Source organism: Prionailurus bengalensis, chromosome E1 (assembly GCF_016509475.1).
Source record: "Prionailurus bengalensis isolate Pbe53 chromosome E1, Fcat_Pben_1.1_paternal_pri, whole genome shotgun sequence".
Classification (NCBI taxonomy): domain Eukaryota; kingdom Metazoa; phylum Chordata; class Mammalia; order Carnivora; family Felidae; genus Prionailurus; species Prionailurus bengalensis.
Genome location: NC_057347.1, coordinates 36,903,219 through 36,929,008, shown reverse-complemented (window position 1 = coordinate 36,929,008; position 25,790 = coordinate 36,903,219). Strand labels below are relative to the sequence as shown.

The window sequence follows — 25,790 nt, the reverse complement described above, 5'->3', positions numbered from 1 at the left end:
AAGCTGGCTCTGTGCTGACAGCAGAGAGCCCGCTGCAGGGCTCAAACACACCAACTGTGAGATCATGACCTGAGCCAAAGTCAGACTCTTAACTGAGTCACCCAGGCGCCCCCATAGGTGGCTTTATACACAGGATCTGACTTTTTTTTTTTTTTTTTTTTTTAAGTAGGCTCCACGCTTGGGGCACCTGGGTGGCTCAGTTGGTTAAGCATCCAACTTTGGCTCGGGGCATGATCTCACAATTCATGAGTTCAAGCCCCACATCGGGCTCTGTGCTGACAGCTCGGAGCCTGGAGCCTGCTCCAGATTTTGTCTCCCTCTCTCTCTGCCCCTCCCCGTTCACGCTCTGTCTCTGTCTCAAAAATAAACATTAAAAAAAAAAGTAGGCTCCATGCCCAACATGGGCTTGAACTCATGATCCTGACAGCAGGCATTGCATAGCTCTACCAACTGAGTCAAGCGGGCGCCCCACAGGATCTGATTTTTAAACCTTGTGAATCTGCATGTTGTTATCTCCATTTAGCTCAGGAGGGCCCAACAAGTGAGTGGGAGAGCCAGATTTTTGAACCCAGCTCTGAGTCCAAAACACCCACTCTTCCCACCTCACAATAGCACCTCCCCGAAATTTACCCAACATTGTTGGGGGACAATGTGGTGAGACACACAGAAAGGCTGAACTCTTCTTCATAAATTGTTACCAAGACGTGAATGAACAATGAGGTGTTTTCATTGGATAATTCCAGGAGGAGGGCATTTTAGGACTGGGAAAGAAAACATCCTAAAATCAGGTGGGGATTCGAGTCTGTGCTTGTGCATTACCACTGCTGTTCTTTTTTTTTTTTTTTTTTTACCCAATTTGGATTCTTGCTCCGAGCTAGCGATTCTCTACTTTGGCTGCACATAAGAATCACCTGAGGAGCTTTTACAAAATCCTGATGCCCAGGGCTGCTCTGGGAGATTCAGACTTAATTGGTTGGGGGTGGGACCTGGGCATTGATATTTTTTACAAGCCCCCCAGATGATTCTAATGTGCAGCCAGGGTTGAGAAGCAATCTTCTAAGACAGCCGAGGTAGAGGTGCACAGGGAAGAGGCTGGCTTGCCAAGAGCTTTACCTCTTTTGAGGGTTTAATGGTAACAAGCTTGCTAATGATGTTTACCATGTTAAGAAAGGAGGCCAGATGTCTGGATTAGGTGGAAAACTAATTGATTTCTTTGCAAGACATGCTAACATTTAGTATTGACAGGATGTAATCCTAGAATCTCTCAGAAGGGCTGTAAGGAAATCTCAGGCAGTCATCTATTACACTCCCCTGGATTAGATGGAAGTTGGAGAGTGAGGAATGTTTATATAGATTAGCAACATTTCAAAACATTTTTTAAAAAAGGAAAAAGAATGGGCAACCAAAATAGCAGAAAGACTGGATTTCCCTTTAGGGGAAAAAGCAATTCCTGCTATTCCAGAAGAAATGCAATCCCTTCTCTGAGCGTTTCCTGGCAGGTGTCCTCCTCCCAGGATGACTGGAGGATGGATGTGCCTGCTGGTGGCAACAGCTTTTTCCAAGGAGGAAGCCGGGTCAACAGGGATATATAACCCAGATGAGTAGAGAATTCAGTGTATACTTAGCGGGCTCTTCGATTACATTAAATCCCTGTGCATTAGAACGAACTCTCTTCCTGGCTTCCCACTGCCTTCTCTCCCAAGCAGTCTCGAGTCACACGGGCAAGGCCTGGTTTTTCTGATGGCTCTCAGCCTCTCCCTTAGGGAGGGGAATGCGTGTGCTCACTTTTTCCAGTGGTCTTCTCAGTCTGATTTAATGGATATACCAGGACTGATGACACATCAGCATGGGATTGTTCTTTTGCTTCTTGGGTAATTGTCCTATTAACAGCTGTCCAAAGCAAAGGAGGGGGAGAGGATGCCAGGGGAAGGGAGGGCGGTCGCTTCCTCGCTGAAGGACACACGCCCTGGATTTCACAGGGTTAATCAGTGGGTTCTGGGAAGGAGGTTTGCACCTGCTCAGACTTGATCTGGAACTCTAGACTGAGTAGAAGACAGTGTTTTGATCTGATCTTCTCTTGCTACCAAGGGGTATTAAATATCCAGGACGCCCACACCCTGCCAGGCCTAACTGCCTGCTGCTGATTGAGACCGTCTCTACATCTAGATCCTCCTCAGCCCTTGCAATGGGCTAGCAGTTCTTTGTCTTTCGTTCTTCCTTCCCACCCTTGAGTAACTGCTGAGCGGGGAAACTTTATCCAGTCGTTCTTTAACCCAATCATACGGTTCCTGATGCACCTCCCTCCCACTGTACGTTCAAAGAATGATTATATGCATCGAAGCTCAGTACTAGAAGTTGGCAGGCAAAAGGAAATGACGGGGACAGAGTGGGCACAAACAAAACACTTTTCCACACCTCTCCCATCCCTTCTCTAGGGATTAACAAGGAGCCCCTCCGGTTCTCCGTGCTTGCTACTCCCTCGACTTCCAGGACCCCAGAAAGGAAAGGAGAGGAGATGATGGGTGAGTGCTATCTCCACAAACTTGAGTCCTTCAAAGTGACCAAATGAATTCAGGCTTTCAAAGTGATGTGACGATATCATGTGTTGTCTCCCCAGTGTGGCCTTCCCACCTACAACTGCCATTTCATTTCAGTGAATATTTACTCGATCTCATGTTAGTCAGTCTGATATCCACTATAGGACTTCATTTCTTATCCCAGGCACTTGGTACCCTGCTATGAAGCTCAAAAGGAACTTGGAAAATACAAATGGACCTGTCCAAAACACTCAGTTTTGCTGGTGCTAAGGTTTCCTGACTCCCCTTAGAGAAAGGATTGCCCAGGTTTTTGTTTTTTGGTTTTGTTTAACTGTGTCAAGCTTTAAAATTGTTCCGTATTTGCCGTATCAAACAAATGACACTCTCCTATCTTCTCCAAATACTCTTGTATTTAAGCTCTGTAACTTTAGCTTTGGTATCTTTCAGTTCTATGGTTTTTAAATATTCCCTTCTCAACCCCCTTGGTATATATATTTAGAGTTAACAAAGCACACCTCAGGTTTTCCTCTTTTCTTATCCCACAGCAGTATTTACCTTCATGGTCTTATGAATTCAGGGGCTTAACAGTTCCCCATTTCCTTGGCAACGTGCCATATCCTTCAAAACCACGTCTTCCACGGTATTAATTTTTGCTTTTAGCAGGAACTTTTTTTTTAAATGATCATTTATTTTTGAGAGAGAGAGAGACAGAGAGACAGAGGGTGAGCAGGAGAGGGAGAACGGAACCGGAAGCAGGCTCCAGACTCCAAGCCATCAGCACAGAGCCCTACGTGGGGCTCGAACTCATGAGCCATGAGATCATGGCCTGAGCTTACGTCAGATGCTTAACAGACTGAGCCACCCAGGCGCCCCTTTTAACAGGAACTTCTAATCACAGGCCTGCCTGCTTCAGTTCTTCAATTATTCAGTTTATCGTCTATTTCATCCCTGGTACTGCTCTCAGGTTTTGGAGACTCAACAGTTAATGCACAGAATTCTAGTCATCATGGAGTCTACATTCTAGCATTTGCTGGGAGACAAATGGTAAAACGAATAAGAAGATGTGGTCTCTGAATCAGAATCTTCGAGATGCAGAAGTACCTCAGCAGTTTTTTAAGGACTGGATGAATGGACGCTGGTGTACATTTCTGAATGAAATGTTACAAGTGCTTTAGAATCTGCGAACCGTCCCAAAGCAAGCCTCCTAACTCTAGAAACATCTGAGGATTCCATGTTTTTATCTGAAGAGTCAGTGGTTGGCCTTCTCCTTAGTTGTACAAGAACCAATGCTTTGCCCACTAGATTACAAGGAGCGTCCTGGGCTCAGGCATTTGAGTTGATGCCTCTTTGTCCCACAGCTGAGAACAAAATACTACGAACTTCAACTCAGTGATTGCCTAAAGGTGGTCTTAGGACTAACTGCATTAAAATGACCCAAGTCGCTACTAAGCGGGCAGGTGATCAGGCCCTCCCCGCCGCCCCCCGCCCCCCCCCCCCCCAGGGCTAAGTGAATCAGGATCTTTGGAGTGAGGCTTCAGAGTTTGTAGGTTTGACAAGCTCCCCGAAGTGATCCTAGGGGAGAAAGCAATGTTTGAAAACCACATGGTTGTTGGCTAAGCGAGATAGGCCAGCACCTGAACGCGAGGAGAGTTCCTGAAAGGCAAGACTAAGCTCCGTGGTTGGATGGACTCGGGAGACAAGACGGGGAAGAAGAGCTCTACAGGGTATTTCTATCAGGACGAAAATAGCTAATTATGCCACATCCCTCCCACCGCCAACGTCCCACCAACGTCGTGGAAACCCGCCCGCAGGGCCATTCCCGCGATGCGACCCTTGCCTGGGACCTGCGACGCAACCATCCCTGACTGGCGCGGGTCGCGGTGCCAGGTTCGCACAGAGCGGAAGCAGCGATAGCGGTTTCCGCTGCCAGCATTCAATATGGTGGCTCGAGCGTCGCCGCCGCGGGAAACACATGCTCTGTGTCCCGCCTCGGCCCCCTCAGGTCTCACTGGACTTTTGCAAGTCACCGTGGGAACCTTCTGGGGGGGAATTCCGCGCTCCGGCAGCGATACCGCCTCTCACTCCCGGCCCCAGGCCCTCATGCCCCGGCTGAAGAACGCACTAGGAGCCAACAGCTTGCACACTTTACTCGGCGCCCAGCCTGTAATACCTCGGGCGGCCGACGCACGGCGGAGAGGCCAGAATGCCGGGCTCTAGGGCCTTCGCCCCAGTTATTGGTGAGCCCACGCCGCGGGGCGGGCCTACGCGTCCACTGGGCCACGGGCCATGTCAGTCTTGGGAAATGGGGAAAGGTAGGAGGAGGAGACCGCTCAGCCATTGGGCTCTTTCGGCTGTCAATCAAAATGACATCCGGCGAAGGCCGCTGTCTCGGCTCGCTGATTGGAGAAACGTGTTCCTAGGAAAGACGCGGAGGGCGGGCTTCCGAGTGAGGTGGGAGGAGGGGGCGGGGAGGGAAGCGGAGGCTGGGGAGCTCTAGGCCGGCCGGTGGTGGCGGCTGCAAGGCCGGGACTCGGGCTGAGGGCCTGCTGTGGCGGCAGCGGCGGACGCCGAGCTCTGCAGCGGGTATCAGGCACACTCCTTTTCCCGACGCGAGGGGCGTAGCGCCGCGGGGCCGAGGCTTGTGGGGTGAAGGGCGGCGGGGTGGAGCCCAGGGGCAGGAGGCGGGAACGGCGGGTGAGCGAGGTTCGCGTCGGGCCCGGGCCCTGGGCCTGGCTGGGAGGGGCCGCGAGGCCGTGGAGAGAGCCTGCTCGGGGGTGGGTTGGGCTGGGGAGGGCTGAGGGCGCGAGAAGGCGTGGTGTGAGGCCCGGGCCTGGACGGGGTGGGGCCATCCGGACGGAGGGCGGGGTGGGGTTTGGCCGTGAGGGTGGGTCAAGGCCGGCCGAGTAGCACTTGTTCGCTGTTGCCCCAGAAGGCTAGAAGCCCAGGCGCCGACAGCGGGCATGGCGACTTGGTCCCAGCCGGACTCGGGTATCCGGGGCGGGGTGGGAGCGGGCTCAGACCAGAGGCCTCTGGCCTTACTCCGTCTTTAAGGGGCCTTGTCCAGTTTCTCGAAGTGAACTGTCTCTTGGGGGGTTTTAGTCGTAAATTGCGTGAGAATGGGAGGGTAGTGTAAGCAAGAATTCTGGGTCGCAGTTTTGTTTACTTTAACCAAATAAGGGGTGTGTGTGTCCGTCCGTCTGTCCGTCCGTCCCTCGTCCCCCTTAAGATGAAGTTGGTTGGTGGGTCACGACAGTGAAGAGAGTTACCTTGGTTTATGAGGTTAATGGAAGCTGAAAAGTTGAGACTAGAAACTGAAAGGCAGATTTACTCCCTCCCCACTTGGCTATCTGGCTTGAGAACTTGGCCTCATCCTTCTATTTTGGCTCAGAAGGTCATATGAATGAAAATAAAACCTGCCTATGCAAATTATGGGTCGAATAATCCTGCCTCACCACCTCACCCCTCAGTATTCTCAGCCCCCCTTTTATATGAGAGATAGGAAAAGGAATTAATATTTTAAAGCTGGGGAGACAAAAGGCATTATTCTTTTGCCAAGTGGGGTCCTGAACGTTGTCCTCATGTCCTTTTGTGCTCTTCTCTCACTAATAGCCTCTCTCTCCCTTTAGAACCGGAAGGGACAGGGGTTGTGGGTAGTTTTCTCCTGAGATGGGAAATCAACTTTTCTTGAAGATAGGAAATGGGCTTCTGGGGCTAAAAATAGAAGCTGGGTAGTGTGTGGATGAAGTGGGGGAGGGTTGGTAAATCAGACCACATGTAAAATATTTTGGATGCCCCGGGCATTGTCTGCTTATCCCACACAAGCTACCTTTTAGGGTATTACACATTTAATATCCAGAGACTGGGATCCTTTGTGAGCAGTATTTTCCTTTCGTAGTTTTCCTGCTTATAACAGATTTTTGGTTTTTGTTTCTCTGGGATATTTTTTCAATAAAATATAAAAGTGGCGTTTGAATGTGTTTCCTGCCTTCTGCCTTGATCATGGTGTGAAAATTCTAGAATCTTATCCTGTTGCTCTTGTGATTCCCATTTCAGGTTTCTCTGGAAACCCCCCTGGTAAGTGTGGAGGAGGCGGGACACTCTGACCCAAGACAAAAGGCCTGTAGCTCCAGCCAAAGAAAATAAACCTTAGGGAGAAAGAAAAAAAAAAAAAAAAAAATCCATCAGCTGTTCCTGAGAACAGCCTGCAGTGGAATCCACAGAGAGGACAACTGACGTGAGTGAGGAAATGACTGTATGTGGACTGTGGAGACAGTAAGTCACGTGGGCCCTGAGGGCCTGGACTGGGTTAGCAACAGTTGTATGTGCAGAGGTGAGGTATCGAGAAGGGAAAAGTGAATGTGGTCTGGAGTGTGGCCTTGGCTTCACAGGGCGTGCTTTCCTCTGAGGCCATCCAGGAGCTCAGCCCCTGTGTTCTGCCAGGGTGGGATACAGGGTCTGGCCCTGAGGAGGGTACCTTGCTGGCTGGAGCAGCAGAGCAGTGGCCTTGATTTGTCTTTCGGAAGATTTAAAAACCAAAAAGCATAAACATTCTGGTCCTTCAGCAATGCTTTCTCTGAAGAAATACTTAACGGAAGGACTCCTCCAGTTCACCATTCTGCTGAGTTTGATTGGGGTGCGGGTGGACGTGGATACTTACCTGACCTCACAGCTCCCCCCGCTCCGGGAGATCATCCTGGGGCCCAGTTCTGCCTATACTCAGACCCAGTTCCACAACCTGAGGAACACCTTGGATGGCTATGGTGTCCACCCCAAGAGCATAGACCTGGACAATTACTTCACTGCCCGGCGGCTCCTGAGTCAGGTGAGGGCCCTGGACAGGTTCCAGGTGCCCACCACTGAGGTAAACGCCTGGCTGGTCCACCGGGATCCGGAGGGGTCTGTCTCTGGCAGCCAGCCCAGCTCAGGCCTTACCCTCGAGAGTTCCAGTGGCCTCCAAGATGTGACAGGCCCGGACAACGGGGTGCGAGAAAGCGAAACGGAGCAGGGATTCAGTGAAGATTTGGAGGATTTGGGAGCTGTAGCCCCTCCAGTCAGTGGAGACCTAACCAAAGAGGTTAGTGGCCACATGTCGGGGTGGGCGAGAGGGATCTGGGGTCGCAGGGGTGGGGTGGTACTGAAGGAGCTTGGTCATGGTACTTGCCCTGTAAAGATCAGTGGTTGGGCAGGGTGGAGGTGGGGGGGCTCTCAGGCATTGTTCGGTGACAGGAATGAGCTGAATTGTCTGACCGGGGTTGGGGGCTGGGAGCATTTCCTTGTGTTGAACCATTGACCCACCTCTAAATGTACCGTCAGAGCAGTGGGAGGTTCCTAGAACATGCCAGCGTGTTTACTGCTTGGATTTCAACATGACTGCTGGAGGCCCCGGGGTGGGGGAGGGAGTCATGTTGTGATGGGCTTTGATGCGGTGTAGAGCTGTTGCTAAGACACAAATAGTTTGTGGACTCTTGCCTTGTACCTCCCCCACGTCAAAACACACATGCATATCCTGAAGTTCTCCTCCTTTGTGGTCAGTCCTGTTGTTGTAAGGTCCTTGATAAGTCGGCTCTCCTGGGCCTGAGCCAAGGGGTAGATTTAGATAGTTACTCTTGGCCAGGAGAGGGCCAAGGCTCCCATTCCTTGCTGAAGGCCTGTTGCAGGGAGTAGGGAGGATAGGGCTGGGAGCTAGAAGCTGCATTCTGCTGCCTAAGTCCACTTCCTTTGAGCTCCTGACATGTGGCTGACATACTATTCTGGGCAGAAAGTGAGGCCCTTGCCTTTAAGGATATGAATGGCTCCTGCTGCTCCTACCTCACCAACATGATGATAAGACTACTTTGAGCTCTGTGTTTGGCCCTGGCCTGCCGCTCGGCCTTCAGGAGCTTCAGAAAAGGTCCGCTGCACTCTCCTGACCATTAGGGAAAGAGAAGGCTGGATTGCGCTGGCCTGGGTTTTCCAGAGCCGTGAGTCTCGGGGAGGGGGGTTGGGTATGTAGAAAGTTTTACAGGTGCTGCAGATCTTGGCTGTTTTCTGCCCACCAGTCAGACCAGGCTTTGCCTCCTGTCCTGAATTCAGGCCTGTTCCTGAGCTCATTTCTTTGAATGCTAGTGACTGTCAAAGCGTGTGGCTTCCTCTGGGCCAGTGGTCTTCAGCTGGGGGCGATTTTGCCCGTCTAGGGGTATCTGGCAGTGCCCAGAGACGGTTTGGTTGTCCCAACTGGAAGAGCTGCTGTTGGCATCTAGTAGGGAGAAGCCAGGGATGCTGCTACACTTACTAAAAAGCATAGCACAGGCCCCAAACGCCGGATCGATCTGGTCCCCAATGTCCGGTAGTGCCGGGGTTCCTCTATGCTCAGCTGGCTCGTGCTGGGTCTGCTTTGAGAGAGACTAGAATTATCTGAGCATGGGAGCTGTAAGCATTCCTTACCTTGTAGTGCCTCATCTATATTTTACAGAGCCACTGGGAACTTCGGCTTTTTTTCTCCTTTCTCTGTCCTTTTCGTTCAAATGGGCTTCAGTCTTGGTACGGTGGTCTGACAAAGTATGCCTCCCAGCCTCCTCTTCCGTCCGCCCGCCCTGATGTTGCTCCCCAAGGGTGGTGTGACTGGGCTTGCTCCTGGGCGCTCTGCAAGTGTAGCTCCATTCCTGTTCCAGCTGGGAGCTCTCCTGGGATGGGATAGGGTGGGATGTTTGGATATAATTGGAAGGGTTGGGGCAGAATGGGGTGGGACTTTGACCCTGCTTTCTTCCATTTTTTTGGCCTTCATGAAGGTTGTGTGTTCCCTGATTCCAGGCCTTCTCTCCTCCCATTGGGGGGGTTGGGGGTGGGTCAGCCTTAGGGGCCCAGACTGGGTGTGGGGGAAGGGAGGGTTATTACGTGTCCAGAACAACATTTCCTCAGCAACTCCGGGATAAAAATACCCGGGTCCAGAGCATGTGACAGGCGCTGCTGGAGCTGGTATTATCCCCGGGGTGGCAGCGCTCCCCCGCTGCCAGGCCGGTTCGATGGACAGCCATAGCCCAGGCCCTTGTCAGGGATAGGATTCCCCTCGAGGTTGGCGCTCTGCCCAGCGCAGGGGGTGGCTTGTGTACAGCTCTTCCCCGGCGAGGAGCAGTGTGTGACCAAGGAGAACATACTGTCCCTGACCTGACCTTAGGCTCAAGGGCTGCAGCAGTGAGGATGGAAGTCAGAACTGTGATCCTGATTCTGTTGGCGGCTTTCTCCTTCCTTGCTTTAGAGATGTGGGCCAGGGGTCAGGCAGAAGAGAATGCTCTTGAAAAAAGCTGGGGTAAAGCGGGATCGTGGGACACAGTTGTGGCCAGGATGTTGCAGAGCACTTGTCTCCTTCAGTGCTGGCCTTCGGGCTTGTGTCCCTCTTCTCTTGCTCGGAGCTAGGCCTGGCCGGCCCTGTGTGCAGATGGCTTTCCTTCTTCCTCCCTTCTGGCCTGTCGGTGGGTGACCGAGCCCCTGGCTCACAGCGGGGCCGGGTGCCCTGGGTTCCTGCCCAGCCCAGCTTGTGATCCTTGGGCTTCAGGATGACCGGCCACAGCCCTTCTGAGAAACCGGAAAACTCCTTCCACTTCCAGGGAAGAACTAGATGCCCCCAAAAGCTGTGGGAGTGGTTTCTGCCCAGTCGTGAGTGGGCTGGGTGAGCAGGATGCGACAAGAGGGAGAGTGGCACCCCTTCCCCCCAGTGCTCTCTCACTGCGCCACCCCGGCTGGCTGACTGGGCTGGGTGGGGCTGCCCGCCCCTGGGTGCGTCTCCTTGAGGAGACGGAGGCGGCCCAGGGATGGGCTGGTTCCTTGCGGCAGCTTCTCCAGCTGCCCTGGTGCAGAGATTGGCTCCCGGCTGCAGCTAGGTAACAGGCGGTGGGAGGGGATTGGCTCCTTCCGCATCTCCAGCGGAGACTTGGGGGAGGAGATTGGCTCTCGTCGCAGCCTAGGTAACGACAGTGGGAGGGGATTGGCTCTTTCCGCAGCCCAGCTGCTGACCTGGGGGAGGGGATTGGCTCTCCGCAGCCTCAGCAGTGACCTGCGGGGTGGGAGGGGGAGGGGATTGGCTCCTTGCTGCAGCCTAGGTAACAAGTTTGGGGGGCGTGGGGAGGGGGAGAGAGGGAGGAGCGGGAGGATAGGCCCCGGAGGGAGCTTGCTCTCCTCTGCAGCTTGAGCACGGAGCATGGGGTGGGAGTCCCGTCTCACTGCAGCCTCTGCGGTGAGCTCAGGGTGGGGGCTGCCGGGCGCCTGAGTGGAACTGGGGTTGTGAGGTGGGAGGGGGCTGCTCAAGGATGGAGGAAGGGGGCTGGGCTGGGCCGCCCAGGCAGCAGCACGGGCGGGGCACCCTCCTCGGGCCCCTTGGAGCTAGCAAGGGGCCACCCTTCCAGCCTGGTGTGCTCCCTGCAAGCCAAGAGCTCCTTGCAGCCCCCTGTCCGGCTTCCCGGCACCAGCTGCCCCGGGGCTCATCTCGCAGACCATGACCCGCCTGGACCGCAGCTCTCACAGTGGTGGGGGCCATGCCAAAGGGAGCCGGCCCCTTAACTCTTTGCTGGCTGGTCACCGGGTGGCCCAGCCCCCCTCTGCTCCTGGGTCCAGGGCTTCTGTTCAGGTTGGTGTATGTGGGGGAGACTAAAGGGAGAGGTACACCTGGGAGGTCTTAGGATCTGGGAGGGTTTCGGTGGGAAAGGGATACCTGGTCAGGGCTGGGGAGGAGGGTCTACTCTGAGGATGTTGCTTTCTGGAAAGTGCTTTTTTACTCTCTGAATGGAAGGCAAGAGTTCAGGGTTTCCTCGGCCACAGGGGATGGCATGTGTAGGAAGCCCAAATGGCTCTTACTTATTGGTGTTCTGTGCTGGTGGCAGTGGGGGTGGCAGTTGGTGCAGGAACTGATCAGGAGCTACCAGGGTAGAGTGGGAAGGAGGCATTTTGGTGCCTGGGGTGGCAGTTGTGGCTGAGCGGTGATGGGGTCCACGTCCTTGAGTGGGCTGGCTGACGGAGCGTCAGTGAGTCCCGGGGTGTGGCGAGGGAGTGAGCGCGCTCATGTGAGGGGACACCAGGGGCCGGCCTTGGCAGGGGTGGGGTGCCCAGTGAGGATCAGCTGACTGCCTGAGGCTCTCTTGGGACTGAGGCGGCTTGCTAGGAGCAGCTGAGAGTGGGGATTCTGGCAGGGATGGATCTTGAGGTGAGCCTGGGCTTTAAGAGTTGTGGGTGTTCTGCCTTACTCCTTCCTCAGCCAGGGAAGGGAGGATGGCCGTAGGAAGGGCCGGAGACAGCCTGTCGCTGTCATTGGTTGCATCAGGTGGTTGCAAATGCAGGGATTTTCCTCTCTGGCCCACCCCACCCCTTTATGCAAATGAAATGGCACCATAGGCTGATGCAAGCCTGGCCACCGGGAAGCAATTCTGCATGACAGTTCGCCCTTGCTTGGCCTGGCCAGCATCCTACAAACCCAAGTTTTAAGGGATTCCCATTCCCAAAATGAGAAGTGTCTCCTGCTTCCCCCTTCTTTTCTTGTGTCGCCTGCCTGTGTCTCTGGTCCTAAGCCCACAGACTTGTGTGGGGATGGTCACGCTGGTAATTTTTACTAGCTCTTGTTTGTGGGCTTTCCTTCTTCCTTTCTTTTTCTTTTTCTTGAGACCGGTATCTGGAAATGGATGAATGAAGCCTTGTTGGTACAGAGGGGACAGGAGCTGGGAGAGCTGCCCCCCACTCCCAGGACTCACCAGGTTGATGCTAGGAAGGGCCCTTGGATCCAAGAACTAAAGTCATGGTGATCTGTCTTTCAGGACATAGATCTGATTGACATCCTTTGGCGACAGGATATTGACCTGGGGGCTGGGCGTGAGATTTTTGACTACAGTCATCGCCAGAAGGAGCAGGATGTGGACAAGGACCTGCAAGATGGAGCGGAGCAGGACGACACCTGGTCAGGCGAGGGTGCAGAAGCTCTGGCACGAAACCTGCTAGTGGATGGAGAAACGGGGGAGAGCTTCCCTGCACAGGTACCTTCGCCTCCGCCCACTTCTAGAAACCCATCCTCACAGAAGGCAGGTTCTGTCTGTGGGATGATCCTGAATGTATCTTGCGGGCTGGGTCTCTAAGTCGCTTGGACTGAGGAAGGGGGAGTGGATGAGCAACAGAAGCAGAGGGGCCAGGCCTTGGTAACAAACAGCAGAGGAGGCAAAGCACCTAGCAGCTTCCTGTTTGCGTGAGGACGCTTCCACTCTCCCTCCGTTCTTTCCTGGAGTTTGGGACTCAGGGCCAGCCGTTAGCCCGGGAACAGAGGGAGAGTGCAGGCCTGTAACCATACACGTCCTCCTTCAGCTTCCCCCTTGGAAAGGCTGGGGAAGAGGCCTTGGCCCGCAGGCAGCCAAGGCCCAGGTCAGTCAGACTTACAGTTGCTGTTGCCACAGGTGCCTGGTGGGGAGGACCAGACGGCCCTGTCCCTGGAAGAGTGCCTTAGGCTGCTGGAGGCCACCTGCCCCTTTGGGGAGAATGCTGAGGTGAGCAGGACTCCAGGGAGAGCCCACTGAGCCAGCAGGGTGGCCTGCACACCGTGTCCCCCTCTGCGGCTGCCTGAGGGGCCAGGTCCTGGTGCTGGCCTTGTTCTGGCTGCTGGGGTGAACTCAGAGGAAGGAAGAAACAGAACCTCAGGTGGTAGTCTCTGGGAGGAACGCAGAAGGTGGTCTTTCCTTCACCTCGTTAAAGCCTCTGTGTTTTGCCCTAGTTTCCAGCAGACATTTCCAGCATAACAGAAGCAGTGCCTAGCGAGAGCGAGCCCCCAGGCCTTCAGAACAACCTCTTGTCTCCTCTCCTGACGGGGACAGACTCGCCATTTGATTTGGAGCAGCAGTGGCAAGATCTCATGTCTATTATGGAAATGCAGGTAGGATTATTAAAATGGGCCACGATCCTATCGGACAGTGTGGGGAGTGTTTTAGTGCTCAGTTGCTTTTCCACCTCTGGAAGAGAAAGTCACGCTTTTCTCTGATCTCAGGGAAGTGGGGACACTGAGAGGTCATTGTCCAGGTGTCTCCTTGGGGTACGGGGTAAAATCAGGATTGAGGTTTGGGTTAAAACCCCAGGGCTGAGCCTTCTGAAGCAGGACCGTCTCCTTGGTATGCCTTCTTCCTTTCCTTTAGGTAGGCAGTCACTCGACTGAGTGCTTCCGGCGCTTAGCATTGATAAAACTAGACATTCACACAGTGCTTTATAGCCGTTGTCATCTTTCCTGATCCTTACAGTCGTCTAGTTAGCCCTTTGTTGTTTTAAAGGTGAGGAAATTGGAACTCAGAGAGGTTAAGCGATGTGCCCATGGTCACACAGCAAGCAGCGCAGCTAGGTTTTCTCACTCCAAGATTGGTGTTCTTTTGAATGTGTGGATTTTGCACCGAGGAGGTGGGCAGTGTTAGGTGTTCTCTTCCTCTCTCTCCGAGGTGGGGGGGAGTCTGGCCAAACACAAGCGGGAGCCGGGCAGTCCTGTCTTGGGGTGGGGTCTCCAGGGAGGAACCATCTCTGCCAGTGGACCAAGCAGGGCCAGGAGCTGACCCCTGGGCTCTGGATTCCAGTGTGTCGCCCTTGTACCCATGCAACCGTGCCTGCGTCAGGTGCCCGCTGTGCCCCCAGCCATACTGGGGGAGGGAGTCTGCTCAGAGTGAACGGTGGTGCTCTTCTCCCCTCCCAGGCCATGGAAGTGAACACTTCAACAAACGAGATCCTGTACAGTGCCCCTCCTGGAGACCCCCTGAGCACCAACTACAGCCTTGCCCCCAACACTCCCATCAATCAGAATGTCAGCCTGCATCAGGCGTCCCTGGGGGGCTGCAGCCAGGACTTCTCACTCTTCAGTCCCGAGGTGGAGAGCCTGCCTGTGGCCAGCAGCTCCACGCTGCTCCCGCTGGTCCCCAGCAATTCCACCAGCCTCAACTCCACCTTTGGCTCCACCAACCTGGCGGGGCTCTTCTTTCCACCCCAGCTCAACGGCACAGCCAACGACACAGCAGGCCCCGAGCTGCCTGACCCGCTGGGGGGCCTGTTAGACGAAGCCATGCTGGACGAGATCAGCCTGATGGACCTGGCCATCGAAGAGGGCTTTAACCCCGTGCAGGCCTCCCAGCTCGAGGAGGAGTTTGACTCTGACTCAGGCCTCTCCTTGGACTCCAGCCATAGCCCTTCCTCCCTGAGCAGCTCAGAAGGCAGCTCCTCTTCCTCCTCCTCTTCCTCCTCCTCCTCCTCCTCTTCATCCTCGTCCTCTTCCTCGTCCTCTTCCTCCGCTTCTTCCTCCTTTTCTGAGGAAGGTGCTGTTGGCTACAGCTCTGACTCTGAGACCCTGGATCTGGAAGAGGCCGAGGGCGCCGTGGGTTACCAGCCTGAGTATTCCAAGTTCTGCCGCATGAGCTACCAGGATCCGTCTCAGCTCTCCTGCCTGCCCTACTTGGAGCATGTGGGCCACAACCACACGTACAACATGGCGCCCAGCGCCCTCGACTCTGCCGACCTGCCGCCGCCCAGCGCCCTCAAGAAAGGCAGCAAGGAGAAACAGGCCGACTTCCTCGACAAGCAGATGAGCCGTGATGAGCATCGAGCCAGAGCCATGAAGATCCCCTTCACCAACGACAAAATCATTAACCTGCCCGTGGAGGAGTTCAACGAGCTGCTGTCCAAGTACCAGCTGAGCGAGGCCCAGCTGAGCCTCATCCGCGACATCCGGCGCCGGGGCAAGAACAAGATGGCCGCCCAGAACTGCCGCAAGCGCAAGCTGGACACCATCCTGAACCTGGAGCGGGATGTGGAGGACCTGCAGCGCGATAAGGCTCGCCTGCTGCGGGAGAAGGTCGAGTTCCTCCGGTCCCTGCGGCAGATGAAGCAGAAGGTCCAGAGCCTGTACCAGGAGGTGTTTGGGCGGCTGCGGGATGAGAACGGGCGGCCCTACTCGCCCAGTCAGTACGCACTCCAGTATGCCGGGGACGGCAGTGTCCTCCTCATTCCCCGCACCCTGGCTGACCAGCAGGCCCGGCGACAGGAGAGGAAGCCAAAGGACCGAAGAAAGTGAGCCCGGGAGGAGAGGGGGGTTGACGCTCACCGGGACGGAAACTGAAGGGCTGGGCCTGGGCCTGGACCTGGACCTACAGCGGGGACTTACACGCCTTCTTATCCAACAGATCTTCTCAGACGGGAGAAACTGCGGGTCAGTGGACAGGAAGAGGAGGGCGCAGGCGCTGTCTGGCTCCGCTCCCCCCCGGTGGGGGTGGGGTGGGGCGGAGGTGGCCAGACCGTTTTGGGTGGACAGGGTCCTCCCCTGCTGTTTCCTTTGAGGGAGGGGGTGGTGCTGGCCTTGCTGCAGGCCGACCGAGGGGAAGAGGGAGGACCGTGAGAGGAAAGGTGTAGAAAGTCTCATTCCTGGAAGGAAGGAGGGATGGAAAGGGGTAAAAAACAAAAACAAAAAAAAAACAACCCCAAAAAAATCAAAGCGGGAAGAAAATCAAAGGGCAGGTTAAAGGTCGGCTCTGGCCAGGATTCCAGGCAGCGGGATTTAGGTGGGACTAGGCCACAGGCACCAGTAAACCCTACTTCACCCCAGGGAGGGTGGAACACGAGGTGGGATCTGGGAGGGGCTCTGTAGGCTCCTGCTGCTCCTGCCCGGGGGCAGCCCTGAAGGGGAGCCTTGGAGGTCTCCTGGAATGTTCTCAGTCGTCGGGGAGCCGCTGGGACCCAACACTGGCTTGGAGGGTTTGGGTCCAAGAGCAGGGCGAATGGGAAAGGGTCACGAGGCCCCAGTGTCGCAGCAGCCCCAGCACCAAGCATGTCACTCACTGCCCCGCCACTCCGTCTCACCCGGTGCCCAGTCCCCCCTGAGCTGAGGCGCCCCCAGTTTCCATCAGAGCCTGCATGCCAATGCTGTTCTCTTGCCCCTCCCCGCCGCCTGGAGCCCTTATGCAGCTGGGGTGCCGCCTCGAGGAGGGGGGGATGATGTGGAGAAGCCAGGCAGCATTCAGCACAACACTGGGGGGTGACCCTTCCCTCAGGTCTCCCCTGCCAACCACTGGGCATGTCACTGGAAGACAAACCACAAAACCCAGCAACAAAAACTAGTCCTCTTAGAATTTCTTGCGCTTTGATTTTTTTAGGGCTTGAGCCCTGTATCACTTTATAGGGTCTAGAATGCTTGTGTTGAGTAAAAAGGAGATAACCCCAATATTCAAAGCTGCTAAATGTTCTCTTTGCCATAAAGACTCCGTGTAACTGTGTGAACACTTGGGATTTTTCTCCTCTGTCCCGAGGTCTCCGTCTGCTTTTTTTTTTTGGGTTTCTTTCTAGAATGAGAAGTGCATGTAATGGGGGCTGAGAGCACCTCCCCCTAGGCTCTCGGCCACGGGCTGCTTCTCCACACCCCCATCTTAGCAAAGGCCCCAGGCAGGAGGACTGCCTGGGGGAGGCAGAGAGGGGAGCGCCAAGGTGGCCAGATGGTTCCAGGACCACAGTGTCTTTATTTTTAACTGTTTGCCACTGCTGCCCCCACCCCTGCCTGGCTCTGGAGTACAGTCAGCCCCAGGCGAGCAGGAGTGAGTTGTTGGGGGAGAAGTCCTGATTCTCCTCCCCTCCCCGCTTGGCAGGGGTGAGGGGTGCACTCTAAATGAGCAGTAGGGATAGAAGGCACGAGCCTGGGAAGTGCTTTTATAAATTATTTTCCTTGTAGATTTTATTTTTAATTTATCTCTGACCTGCCAGGGAGAGGGGAGAGAGAGAGAGAGAAAGAGAGAGAGAGAGAGATGCTGTGAGCACATGACAAAATAAAATAAAATAAAATGGATGATTCATTCTCAAGTGCAATTTTTCCCTACTTTGAATAAAAAACCCTGACCCCATGAGGGGAGGACTGGCCATTGTGTGGCTAAGGCAGAGCTTACAGGGGAAGGTGGGTGGAGAACAGGGGAGGTTGACGATGAGGAATTTAGAAACACAAAAAGTCTTAGGTGGGTATTAAAAAAACTCTTAAGTGGATATTAAACCTTCCAAGCAGGTGTTGGCACCTCTCCGCAGGGTTTGCCAAGCTGAATCCTCTGGGGAAGGATTCCGAGTCCTTTCGGCCGCTTTCTGCTGGGACTGGGCTAGGCAGGCGGAGGTGCTCTCACCTGGTCCAGCGGTGTGTTCGCCTGTGAAACGCCGCATTTTTAAATCTTGACCACGCTGTTGCTTCTCTGGTGGCCCCACCTGCCAGAGAGGCGCAGCGCATCGGAGGGCGGTCATGCCAATGACAATGAAAACCTGGGAGGTCGACGAGACCAGCACATGCCAAGCGCTGGCGCTGGCGTGTGTCAGCAGGGCCACAGAACCGGGGAAGCAGGAGGCTAGACTCCAGGGGTTAAGGCATCAGACAGCCTCCCCGGCTGAGGTGAACAGACTCTGGTCTCTCTCAAAACACCTCCTTTAATACCAAGCTTCCGAAAGAGCTGAATGCCCCCAGGTACTTGGTGCTTGCTGGAACCGCCACCACATCTTGGGGTAGGTGCTTAGCAGACGCTCACCTGGCAGCCTGTGAAATTACTGGACGAGGCTTAGGACCAGAAGCTGTGATCCCCGTAGTGGAACCTGTGACCTTGAACTCCAGTGTGCCATCCGGCTTAGAGCGGCAGTCCTTTCATGATGCTACTGGAGTATCCCAAGGGGCGGGATAGAATTCTGGGAATAACCTCAATTTGTTTCAGTTTACAATGGCTTTTTTAAACCGCCATCTCTAGTTGGAAAGCGTTGGTCATCTCAAACAAGAGCTCTTTCCTAGTCAGGAGTGAACTAAGGTCTGTAAGCCATACAAAACCAGCATTCTTAAAAAGAGAAGGACTAAACATTAACAACTTTAATTCGTGCTGGTAAAAAGTACAAATTACGTATAGAAGAGTAAATCGTGAGAAGTAAAGCTCCGGAGAGGCCTGTTTTTGTATCCCTTCTAGAAATGTGTATATGCATTTTTGTCTGTTTAAGGACACGATCAGGCTGTAACTTTTACCTTGTTTTGCAACTTTTTTAACCTAACATATTTAAGTATTTTTCGAGAGAAAAATTCCTCTCACCCTGTTAGTGTTGCCCCTGGCCTGAGAAAGTATATTTTTGTCTCTCCTCCCCGCTGTCCCCTTACGGAGAGATGCACAGTTATGTCTAGGATCCCGCTGATTAGCTTGGCTTTGGGCCAAGTTGGTCAGCACTTGCTGTGGGGTTGACCTCTTTTTGCTGCTGGCAGGTGGAGTGGGTGCTCCGGCTTCAAGGCTTCTTCTGGCAGGAAGATCTGAGGACTCAAGTAAGGCCTGTCAAAGAGCTGCTGCACCTCCGACAAGAAGTGAGAAGGGGTCTTAGACTTGGCAGGGAGATGAACAGGCCTCAGAGTTAACTGAGGACCAAACTTCCGGGTGACCTGCTTGGGTGGGGGCAGAAGCCTGGCTTTACCTTGGCTTCAGCCTAGGTTCCATTCAAAGAGATTTTTTCCCCCACATCCTAATTCACGTAAGCACTGGGAAATAGACCCATTCATTTCCAGCCTCTGCCCTGCACAGATCTCACCAGTGGAGCTGGGGTCACTATTTCAGGGTCAATAAAAATAGGAGAGATCTAGAACTGAGGGGAAATACAGTGATCTAGAGAAGGTTCAGTGTCACCAAGACTTGGCCTCCATGGCGGAATCCCTGCCCTGACTAGGTAAAGCTGAAGAGCAACTAGTCAAACAGCCGGTGGACGGGAAGTACTTCCCCTGGAGCCCTGACTTCCTCAGGCAGCCCTCGGCCCTTTTACAAGCCCCAACTACACCAGGCCTTGCCGCTTCTTAGGTTTCTTTGGCAAATAGCTGGAAAAACAAGTGCCTTACAGGAAAATAACATCCCCACCACCTTCATTCACATCTCCTACCTCACCCAGCAGGCAATGACCTAGAGCTCCGGCTTCAGCTCCAACTAACCAGTTTCATGGCATGGCCAGCAAGAAGTTCACTTCCTTATCAGCACTACCCACCTGCAAGCACAGGCACCAGATTGCTGGCTGCCTCTCTGGAGGTCCTGTTCCCAACCAAGTGTAGAAATTCTCTAGCAAAACCGACGTGCTTCATTGTCATGAGTGGTTAACCTTGTTTTCCTATCGTCCATCTGGGATAAGAAAAGGATGCAGACCTTCGGTTTGTCAAGGTAACAAGAACCTTTCTTTCACCTTTCACTTTTTTCTCAGAGGCCAGCGATCCTCCTCGCCTCTAGTTCTGAACTTCGTAATGCAGACGGAGCATGTGGGGACTTGGGATGCACGTGGAACTTAGCACCCGATTTAAGTTTCGGTCCTTGCTGTGGCCAGGACTTTGAAGGTTCAGGTCAGCCTGACTCAGCTGAGATACAGAATTTAGTGCACAAAACTGTCTGGAGGAGTGAGTGTCTGGGCCCCCACTGAAGAGGTGTGTTCTCAAAATCAGTTGGATAGAAACCCTGTCTTCCTTTTTTGAGTACACAAACATTGCAGAAACTCTTAAAGCTGGTTTCTTTTCCAGTCTAACTGCAGAATGGAGATGGGCCGCATAGTATTTATTACTTAATTCCAGACGCTCTTTCAACCAAGGAAAGAAAACCTAGTTGGAGAGAGGCAGAGAAAAGGCCGAGGAGTTGGTGCTCCGCCTTTTGTTTTAAACACAGACTTAATTAGGCTAATTCAGTTGTCTTAAACCTTCCAATCCTCAACTAGGGGCGCCAGCAGTAATTTAAACAATGGGCCAGTGTCCCACAGCTGGGCCCTAAAGTTGCCCAGTCTGACCTGAGGCTCTGCAAACAGGAAATGGCAGGATTGGTCAAAGTCAACTGCAATTTTAAATTCCTTGTGGGGTAAACAGTGGCTTTGGTACTATCACAAACCATCAGGCAAACCAACAGTGCAGATCCAGATGTACTATTGAATATGTTAACACAAACTAATATAAACAAAAATTATAGAACTGAACCATCAGCATCTATTGTAAACTTAATGTTTCAGCCTTGCCTCAGAGTCCTGCTGCCTCACTGGCCTAAGCAAAAGAAAAAAAAAAAAAAAAGAAAGAAAGAAAGAAAGAAAGAAAGAAAGAAAAAAGCCTTCAGAAACAATACTTGCTCTACCTGCTTCCACAGAGCAGAGCCAGCTACACTTTTAATTCTGGTGCAGGATGGTTTTATTTCAGATTTCGTTGGCTTTCAATATCCAGCAGTGTACGGCAGCAGGAAGCTCCCAAGGCCAAGGTCAATTAAAAGTCATCCATAGAAGAGAGATCAGCAATGGTGAACACATTGGTTAAAACAGCAATAACTTCGTAAGAAAACCTCTGTGCTGGACAGTCGAGCCAAGGTGATGCGCAGATCATGGACTGAGGACTGTCAGGGGAATCTTAAGCTCTGCTATCAAGCTTCCTTAACCACACACCAGAACACCCGGATGCCTCTACTTGATTGCTTCCTACTGCCAAAAGGCAAGATGAAGCCAAGACTCCTTCCTTTGCTGGCTTGGTAGTGGAATTTGTGTTTCAGTCAAGTTCTAGAGGAGGGGAAACACCGAGCCTGACTTCATTCAGTCCTGTCAGCTGTAAATACTTTTTAAAAAAAAAATTTTTTTTTCAACGTTTATTTATTTTTGGGACAGAGAGAGACAGAGCATGAACGGGGGAGGGGCAGAGAGAGAGGGAGACACAGAATCGGAAACAGGCTCCAGGCTCTGAGCCATCAGCCCAGAGCCCGACGCGGGGCTCGAGCTCCCGGACCGCGAGATCCTGACCTGGCTGAAGTCGGACGCTTAACCGACTGCGCCACCCAGGCGCTCCTGTAAATACTTTTTAAAAGAAGACATCCTCATGAAAAGATCCAACTTGCACGGGAGATTAATACTAGATAAACCAATCAGGCTAATTTGATCTCACATTCAACCCGGGTCCCTACATAGTTTCGGATCTGGAACCATTGTTAGAAAACCTGGATTTCAGAATTTCAGTCCCACCAAATTATTTTGGAGCAGCAATTTCCTCATTTTCCCTTTCTCTGTGACAGAAAAGGTAACTTTGTAGCGCACATTCCCAGTGCCATAGGCCATAAAGATGTGCTAAGCATACAATGGCCAAACACCAAATGGCCATGTTAAAATCAAATTGAGCTGAGTTGGAATGAGTTCTGGAATAGAACACTGTATCTGAAAATAAGTACTTAAAAACTCAACTATTAAAAATTGTTTAAAATTGGTAGTCAAGGGGTGCCTGGGTGGCTCAGCCAGTTAAGCGCCAACTCTTGATTTCAGCTCAGGTCACGATCTAATGGTTCGTGAGTTCGAGCCCTGTGCTGACAGCGTGGAGCCTGCTTGGAATTCCCTCTCTCCCTTTTTCTTTGCCCTTCCCCCACTCATGCTTGCTCTCAAAATAAATACTTTAAAAAAAAAAAAAGGCTTTAAAATCCGTAGTCAAAACTTCCAAATGACATTGAAAAGCAGAAACGATTATTCCTGAGCACCATCAGTTGGTAGAATGCCTCTGTGGTGGTGACACTGTCCGTTTACTGCACTAACTTGAAGCTCAAGACCGTGGAGGAGCAAAGTACTTGGCTGGCTCTGCCAGTGGAGGACACCCCAGATGATGCTGTCACCAAATGAGTAAACTAGCCTCCTCTCGTGATGACTGGGGTAATCACCGCTCTCCTCTTCAACCCCCGGGTGAGGAGTCTACGATGGCGCAGCTCCGTTGCCTGAGGCAATGCTCCCCAATACCTTCTGAAACCTATGTGAGACTGCGCCTAGGTCTGGTCTTTTCGACATCTCTGCGTGCATTTGTGGCTTCCACAAGTACTTGAGAAAAACTTATCCTTGACCCTTAACGTAGATGTGACAGTTGGCTTTCAAAGAGACGAAACTGACCATCTAGCCTCACTTCAGTGAACGTCGCATTATCAATTTCGGCATCTTCCCAGGGCAAGAATGGTATGGTGTTGCGGGAGTTCAGGAATGCCAGAGATGACAGGTGGGTTCCAAAGGTTAAGACCAGGGCTAAACAGCAGTGTCCTCCGGACACACACCAAGGCTGGGGGCTAATTTCAGTGCATCTAATGATACACAACAGAACCGGAACGTCTCTGTCCACCTCACCCTGTCTCCACTAGCAACTGATGGCTCTGCTGCCGCCAACCACAAGGCCTCTTGCACAGAAAGGCCTCCTCCCCAGCTCCATTCTACCTTGTCTCCCCAAACTCCTAGGAGGCTTTTTTGTTTTAAAAGATTTTAAGTAATCTCTACACCCAGCACGGGACTTGAACTCACAACCCTGAGATCAAGAGTTGTATGTTCTACCAACTGAGCCAGCCTGGCACCCCAAGGAGGTTTTTTTGAAAAAAAAAAATACACATTGGTTTATTTGGAACAAATGCTTTGTACTAGTGAGTAGAGCTGAGATGAGCTCAGTGGAGATCCCACTTTCCCTTTTAATAACAAGGGTGTAGTCCCATTTTGGCTCTAGAATCATAGGCAGAAAACCGTTAAGAAAGCAGATAACGGGTGCCTGGGTGGTTCGGTCAGTTAAGCGTCAGACTCTTGATTTTGGCTCAGGTCATGATTTCACAGTTCATGGGATTGAGCCCTGCGTCTACCTCTGTGCTGACAGTGGGGAGCCTGCTTGGGATTCTCTCACTCTCTCTGCCCCTCCCCTGCTTGTTCTCTCTCAAAATAAATAAACTAAAAAAAAAAAAAAAAATGGATAACGTTTTAATTCAGTGATCAAACACGAGGCCAAATTCCTGTAAACTTTGGAGTTGAGCTAAGGTCACATAAATCTACAAAATACATGAGCCAAGAACTAAACCTAACTCAAAAACCCACGTTTCCAAACTTATGCTAGTTTGGAAGTGCTAGCAGGTTAGAGAGCTAAATAAACCGTTTGAGCAATATGAAGACAGAATGATGTGACATTCTTTACACAGTATCTGTAGCAATTGTACATGTTCAATAAATATTTACTATATAAATGATAAGACCACTCAAAGATTCAGACCATAAGTTTACAGTGTTCAAGAAATAAAACCAACTGTGGAAGTTGCTTCCTTATAGGCTGAACTTACAAGGTTATGAAAGGTAAGGAGGGTTTTTGGTAGTACTTAATCAAGACAGAAATCAACGATTATAAATCTATAGTTTTATTAAGACAAAAACTGACAATGTGATATGAAGTTTACATTTAAACAAAGTTTTCACAGAAACCTAACACATGCCTAAAAAGATTTTACAATGGAGTTCTAGATACAGGTCTAGACGATGTCAAGAACTGATGTATCTCTTGATTCAAGACAGCATTTTGGGTATTAGTTAATTCTTAGGATTAAAAAACCTTTTTGTTTTGTGTTTTAAAGTGAACCACTGCCCCAGTATGAAAGTTTAATCTTCTCCTGAGACCAGGGCTTTTGAAATCACTCAACTCTGTAAGTGATTCAGTGAACTTGTGCTGTCAGTGACTGAACCCTGCCACCAATGATTTCAGAGTTCAAAGTTCAAATAACAGGCTCCAAGAGTTTTCCACCCTAAGAGCGTGGGCCCTTGTCTTTTTCTACTCTCTCACCTTCTATGCCACCCTCTTCCCTTCCCCAAATACCTCAGCCAGTGGCTTGGATGGACAAGCTGATGTTTAAAACTTCATAATTGGAAAATAAAGGGTCTTCTTATCAATTTCAAGAATTAGCACCTCTAAAACAGAACCATCTGCCTCTGCATACGCTCCAAAAAGACCTTCCCTTTTCAACCAGTTTCCTTCCCCAAAATGGCAGCTTTGGTAACTTATTAACTGGCTTAGTCCTCTGCTGGGAACAGCATTAAGCTCAGGCAGGGAACACCTTGGCTTATAAGTTTCAGGCATTCACAGCTTTTGAAGTCTCTCACAGTCCTCATTTAGGTTGCCAATGACCTTTTTGAAAAGATAAAATATTCTGGACACAGAACCGAATCACCACAAGTTTGTTCTTTCCATTGTTTCACCATTTCCCCAATCAGGCCCCAAATTTTAACAAAAATGATCCTACCCATCTCCGTTCCTTCCCACCCCCAACCCTCCCACCCCCAAATAATACACCAGTAATAGCCAAAAACTACACACATGCTACGCTGTAAAAATGCAGAGTTAACACTATTGGGAAGAAGGCTGTGGGTTGTGGAGATGCGCTTTGAAGATCTACAGTATCTTTTGCTTTCCCACACACCCATTCTGCAAGTTCTGTCCTTCATGGAAGGCCCTTTGCCTTTCTCAGCAAAGTACAGAATGGGCTGCCTTGCAACACTTCTCCTTCCCCTCCACTGGGATGGGTGTGCAAACTACACAGCATGGAAAGGCTTTAAAGCACTTGGGCTGCTGTAGGGCACAGAAACGATACTGGCTCTTCAAAGGACATCTTCTCAAGCCACCTCTATGGTGCCAAGACAAGTAGAATTCCTTCCCTCCCCACTTGAAACCCACAGTCAGATGTGACAGGGGCTGGTACTCGGGAGAGTTAATTCTTGTCATCTTTTTTGTCATCATCCTCCGAGGGGTAAGAATGCCACGTCAGCCTTTCCTCATAGAAGGATATGACCACCTGTGGGCACTTGACATTGGCTTCCTTGGCAGGGACTAGGTCAGCCTCATCAGAATTTTTCCTGCAGAACAAAGCAGAGAGACTTTGAGACCAGGTGCTGGTGGTCTCTTGACTTGGATCGCACAAGGGATAGGGCTTTAAAAAGTATTAATTCAAGAAGAGTAGCCTAGGGAAGGGTGATAACATGGCCCAAGCAGCATTTAGTGGAGTGACATCCTCAGAGATCTTCTACTGAAAATCCTCTCTGGGTATCTTTGTTAAAAGCTAAGTCATTTAACTCACGTCTATCACATCTGAACCTTGGCAAGGCCACAAAAAAATCATGACTCTCAGATTCTTGAAAAGCAGAGAAAAACTAGGGGCACCTGGGTGGCTCGGTTGGTTAAGTACCCAACTTCGGCTCAGGTCATGATCTCAGTTCATGGGCTCAGACCCCACATCGGGCTCTGTGCTGACAGGCCTGGAGCCTGCTTCAGATTCTGTGTCTCCCTCTCTCTCTGCCCTCTCCCCCTTGCACTCTGTCTCTCTCTCAAAAATAAATAAATGTTAAAAAAACTTAAAAAAGAAAAAGAGAAAAAGAAAGAAAGAAAAAGAAAAGAAAAAAACTACTACAATCTTCCCAAAGTCATATCTCAGCTGCCATGAACCCATGGAGATATCTCAGCTTTGTAATAAAATGTAATACCAT

General features: G+C 51.7%; 2 protein-coding genes across 14 annotated transcripts in view; one reads left to right on the top strand and one right to left on the bottom strand.

Moving 5' to 3' along the window:
* The first annotated feature begins 4,549 nt into the window (after positions 1-4,549).
* On the top strand, positions 4,550-16,778 carry NFE2L1 (nuclear factor, erythroid 2 like 1). Of its 12 annotated transcripts, none has more exons than XM_043584184.1 (6): positions 4,550-4,774; positions 6,591-7,611; positions 12,314-12,529; positions 12,941-13,030; positions 13,255-13,413; positions 14,212-16,778. In XM_043584184.1, exons 2-6 carry the CDS (start codon positions 7,102-7,104, stop codon positions 15,577-15,579), a joined length of 2,343 nt encoding a protein of 780 aa, XP_043440119.1. In that variant the 5' UTR covers positions 4,550-4,774; positions 6,591-7,101; the 3' UTR covers positions 15,580-16,778. The 12 variants fall into 12 exon arrangements, with proteins under 12 accessions (XP_043440119.1, XP_043440117.1, XP_043440122.1 ...); XM_043584182.1 differs by lacking the exon at positions 4,550-4,774 and adding an exon at positions 4,964-5,120; XM_043584185.1 differs by lacking the exon at positions 4,550-4,774 and adding an exon at positions 4,994-5,120 and having other exon boundaries at positions 12,347-12,529.
* A 6,883-nt stretch (positions 16,779-23,661) lies between these two features.
* CBX1 (chromobox 1) overlaps positions 23,662-25,790 on the bottom strand; it is a 29,494-nt gene continuing 27,365 nt past the window's right edge. For both annotated transcript variants that reach the window (XM_043584180.1, XM_043584181.1), the window contains exon 5: positions 23,662-25,163. In XM_043584180.1, the coding sequence (XP_043440115.1) occupies positions 25,019-25,163 (145 nt within the window). In that variant the 3' untranslated portion in view covers positions 23,662-25,018. The remainder of the gene's footprint in view (positions 25,164-25,790) is intronic.